This window comes from Cyphomyrmex costatus, unplaced genomic scaffold (assembly GCF_001594065.2).
Source record: "Cyphomyrmex costatus isolate MS0001 unplaced genomic scaffold, Ccosl1.0 scaffold23, whole genome shotgun sequence".
Lineage (NCBI taxonomy): Eukaryota > Metazoa > Arthropoda > Insecta > Hymenoptera > Formicidae > Cyphomyrmex > Cyphomyrmex costatus.
The window spans coordinates 710938-716159 of NW_017276368.1; the positions used below are offsets into that span (position 1 = coordinate 710938).

The 5222-nt window shown below is 29.5% G+C and overlaps 1 protein-coding gene across 1 annotated transcript; it reads right to left on the bottom strand.

The window, feature by feature from the left end:
• Positions 1-1093: 1093 nt before the first annotated feature.
• LOC108774043 (lipase member H) lies at positions 1094-3405 on the bottom strand. The gene is made up of 7 exons (XM_018540050.1): positions 3283-3405; positions 3159-3213; positions 2940-3088; positions 2615-2857; positions 2140-2340; positions 1245-1401; positions 1094-1130 (listed from the first exon to the last, which is right to left on the bottom strand). Exons 1-7 carry the CDS (start codon positions 3359-3361, stop codon positions 1094-1096), a joined length of 921 nt encoding a protein of 306 aa, XP_018395552.1. The 5' UTR covers positions 3362-3405.
• Between the last annotated feature and the right edge of the window lie 1817 nt (positions 3406-5222).

Here is a 5222-nt window from a genome sequence, read left to right on the forward strand (position 1 = left end):
TACTGTAAGCAAATCTCATTGGTATTATTTAATCTAAATAAATTTTTGAAATTTCATGTATGATGTTTTATGTAAGATTATATTAAATCTAAATATTATAATACTTTAATTATTAAGATCTAATTGTTTTGCTCGTAAGGGTCGTTCACTTATTGTTGTTTTTCTAAATAAATTTATTAAAAATTCGTAAATTTTTTTCAGTGTGGGACTTTTAATTTGATTAAAAGCGTCTCCAAACGATGTAACCGTGTAAAATGTTTACATGTTTCACATATTCGCTAAATATTGGCCTATACATTCAATATGGAAAATTATATCATGTATGTGAGCGATATTTGCTAATATTGGAGAACGTTAGCCATATCGTCTGGGGACGATACTCTAGAAATGTTTTAACATTTCTAATTTTAAATAAAATGGCATTAAAAAGACAAAAACATTTCTGAGACTTTTTATAACGTTGTAACAAGTCGATACTATAATTTCTGTAAAATTTTATTATAGCACCGTGCAAAAGTATAAACTTTTAGTTTTAAACTGCATTAATTTTTTTTTATATAATTTTTTACAGACAAAATACATCAATTTAAAGTAATTTTTAGAAAAAAATTTTGTATTAGTGCTATAATGTCATGAAAACTTAAATTTGTTATATTTTTTGTCTCTTTGACATTTATCTCAAACTGTGACATGTTAACTAAATAAATAATTTTATATTGTCAAGAATAAAGAATTTGATAAGGATCCACGTATTGATTGATTGCGTACCAACGACAACGCTGCACTCTCACTCGTCCCTGACTTTGAAATTCTTTTTATAAATAATTTGTCAATGGATTTGTATTAGAGAAAATTTGTATATATGGTAGAAGAAATACTCTAGAAATGATTATTATTTATATTGCGCAAAATAATAGACAGTGTTATATCATATCAGATAATTTGTATAATAAATTTGGTAAATCTGAGACCCTTAGTACAATACATATAACAATCATATAACAAGAGAATATATTTTCATCATATTTAAACATAAATTCTGTTAATATATTAATATATAATATTTGTTAATATATAATACAATAATATCGTGCTATATAGGGTTTGTACGAAAATAATACGATCCGCGTCTGAAAAAAATATTAAAAGTTAATATTATAATATTTTTTATTATTCTATAAAAATAATTGTTAATTTGTCTATTTATGGAAAATAATTAAGTCAAATATTAAGTATTGTCTTACATATTTTTTGCTGTATATCCAACATTGATCGATAAAGGCTTACTGCAGTAATTGAATATATAATGGAGGTAGGAAGAACATTTCTTTGCAACAAATTTGGTAGGCTTTATTTTCAAGTTTGCATATAGCACGACAGATTTTTGATGACTACAGAGATCTAGCAACCACATAAAAAGAACAATTAAAACAAAACATTGATAAATTAATTTTTTGCAATTTTATCATATATCAAGTGCATCAAACATAATTATTTTAAAATGTTTGTGATAAGGTTCAATATGTATTAAACAACTATTATAATATAAAGAGATAAGGGCAATGAGCCAATAATTTCGTTAAAATCTTTAAATTAATCTAATATATTGCGAAGAATATCACGTAATTATGGCGTTTCGTCCCAGCTTCCACTACTGGACTCATCAGTAAGGCATTGTAGTGGAAGCCTACCTTAGACGCCTGTGTAAGTTATTAAATCGAGATTCTATATAAAAAAATATACGCGTATCAAAGCACTTGCGAGAATTTTGCGAATATCTATAGACCTCTAATGGCGGGTCGACGTAGTAATATTCTTCGCAATATTTATTTAAAGTAATATATGTATTCCCCTATCACCTCCCCCCACACTTGCGCGCCGAACAATCGTCGGTCTTAATAATTATTTTAAATAATTCTTGATAATTCTTCAAACATTAAAAACTATCAAAATAACTACAGTCAATGTGCATATAAAAACTCTCTGGAATTTTTTCAATTTAATTAAAATTGTTTTAACATTAATAATTACTTGTAATATATCAAGCAATAAAAATTAATTATTTAACGATGACTAATTTACTGAATTAGTTTACATTGTAAAAAATGACAATGCTAATTAAATTACATTAATTATTACCGTCATTGCTTAATGGTACGCCCAGAAATTGGCAACCAGGTTGAGGACGAGTTCCACCGTTCACGTAATAGTCCGCTGTACCCATAGATGTCGGAGTGCCATATCCACCCTTGTCTGTGTGGATGACATCGAGCCACTCCGCGTCCTTGGATGTAAGATAACATCCAGGAAGATAAAAAAGAGGATTTGCAGGATCCAATCCTATAAATAATAATTTTACACTAAAGAATGTTTTTTTTAACAATCTACATGTTATATCGTATAAAATTATAAATTATAAATCTCTTAGCAGACACTTTTATCAACCTCTTGTTAACGTGAAAAATAGCGATAAGTGAAAAATATAAAATAAATGTATTTGTTATTTGTGAGAGAGAGAGAGAGAGAGAGAGAGAGAGAATCATTTACAATAACAAGAAAGATTAGAAATGAAAATAAAACCTGTACATACTGAAGATAATTTAATTGTATATACCTGTAATGCGAGGTATCTTGAAGGCATTGCATTTACCAGCATAGCCAGCTATGTGAGCACCTAACGAATGCCCGATAATATAAATTTTCGATACGTCTAAGCCACTTTCCACAAGTAGTTGCAAACTTCGTGCAAATAAACTGCCTACTTTTTCAGCATCTCTAAAAACGGATGCATAAGAGCCATTAGAGTATTTACTCCAATCAAGTAGTACAATATTGTCCGTTCTTTCATAACAAAGTGCTATAAATGATATAAATATATTAATCATTTCTTGCTGACTTTATAACAATCTACTTGTTTCTTTTTCTGACATGTATTATACCTTCCATCATTAACTGAACATTTGAATCCTCCGGATATTGTAAATATCCATAAATGTAAAAGATTACCCGTTTGTTAGTATCCAGCACATTGAGTAACGTCTGTGGCACTGTGATAGGATAGGCGATTGTTGCAGGAATTTCACTATTACTGAGAAGCGCGTGCTTATACTAATTATTATTGCTAATTATTATTGAGACGTTTTATTGTGAATACAAACCATTTATAATAAATTAGGTTGACACCAGTCGCGAAATCTAAATCTGTTTGATTACCTGAAGAATAATATGCACACAATATTAATACATATTCTCAACATTTGTAAAAATATGTAAAATACATACAAGAACACGAGGATTGGCCATATGATATCCTTGTCACAAAAAATAATAGAACGTATAGATATACAATCGACGGTAACATTTTAAACGAAAGAATTGTACAAACTGCGAGAAACACGTACGCTTTCAATCTAGACCTTGACTGGATCGTGTCGATATGTCATTCTACATAAAGACTCCGATTCCAACGTAATATATACCCGTCGTGCGCACGTGCTACTTTCAGATAAACTAACTTGCGACATAAGCCAAATTATAAGTTATTTCTCGCATAAACGTAAATGGGTGCCACGCGCAACTTTAAATTGCACTTATCATTTCTGTATAAAAAAAAAAGGAAAAATGTAGCTAAACTCTCTTTTTCAAAAATATTAATATATATGGAATTTTACATACAAAGGATTATAATAAAAGGAAGTAAATTATCTGTTAAACACGCCATTTTCTTAGTTAGATATGTAGATAATATTGCATTAGCAGCTCCAAATTCTTTAGATAAATTGATTATTATTTTCAACAATAGATAGGTCTTCATAATGGAGACTGAGAAATATAGGAGATGTATTATTAAATATGGTTTATACATTAAGGGAAAATGATCACTTAACGATCCCCAGACAGCATGCTTGTCAGAATGAAAACTTTAAGAGAACTTTTTCAAGAGAACATTTAGTTATCTTTAAAATGATGTCTAAACGATATCTCATAATAATTATTTATTAGAGAATCTACCAAGAGAATTCTTTAAGATATCCGATTTGAGAGATGTCTTGAAATTGTTATCTTTATGATGTCATGCTAAATGATATTAGTTTGTTCTCTCATAAAAGATATCAATATGTTGTATGATTTTTGACAGTTCAGAAACGAGACATAGAGAATTATGATATCTTTTATGAGAAATTCATTTGATGTTATTAAGAAAGATTCTGTTTCAAAGATGCCAGAAGGTTTGTAGATTATCGCGCCAACGTTCTGTGAATTCATAATCTTGCCATTCACTTCATCAGGGCGATGGTGCAGTGATACTTAGCAATTTCGGGTGGGACGCACTAGTGTACACTGGTGCATGTTAAGTCCGTGTACAATGTACATGTTCGTGCATATGTTATATCCGTGTACTACCGCGGTGGTAGATTAACAGTGTACGGTTTTAATATGCACCAGTGCACACTCATTTTTCCAGCCGAAATCGCTAATAGATACGTATCAGTGCATTCCTCGCCCTGATAAAGTGAACGGCAAGATTAATTAATTCAAACCTGCAAACATAACCTGTAAACCCTCTTTTTAAAGAAATTTATATATTAACATATAACAGATTTCTTTAAGACATCATAAATATGAATATATATGTTAATCATAAAGATGTCCAATTTAAGAAATCTTTTAAATATCATTTTTGTGACATCTTTCTGTTCTCAAAAAACGACGCATTAGATAACATTCAGTTATCTTTATGTGATCTTTAAGAAGTTTCTCTAAGTTATCAGATTCAAAAATAAGATATCTTTTAGAAACCTTTTGGATAACATATTGTTATTTGGGAAGCAAATATAAGATTTTTTTAATGAAAAACAAATTTTCGTTTTGTATACTTATAGAATAGAGTTTTCATCAGTTGCATAAAAAACAAAATATATGATATAAATATGATTTAAAGTATTTTACATTATTTATGATCAGAAAAATTGGTCTTTGATCGTAACGATCGTGCCCCTTGTGCTCGCTCGCGTCGGACAGTAAGTGCGCCGCCCCTGCTTACCTTTTTTACGCGGCTCGTAATTCGCTATAACATTATCTTTTAATAATTCAAAAAGTAAACATCGAATATAAAATTTTCATACAGGAAAAATCGTGTCAGTCAGGAATACGTCTTTGCAAAGACTTGGGGTTGTTCTGAATCACCCTGTATATAGATTGTATTGTAGTATAATGTTGAA

Bases quoted from the DNA above. Each gene is read 5' to 3' on its own strand.
- LOC108774043 (XM_018540050.1), bottom strand. From the start codon at position 3,361: ATGTTACCGTCGATTGTATATCTATACGTTCTATTATTTTTTGTGACA. The intron at 2,858-2,939 runs GTATAATACATG...TATCATTTATAG, and splicing joins TGTTCAGTTAATGATGGAAG to CACTTTGTTATGAAAGAACG. The intron at 2,341-2,614 runs GTATATACAATT...TATTATTTATAG, and splicing joins CAAGATACCTCGCATTACAG to GATTGGATCCTGCAAATCCT.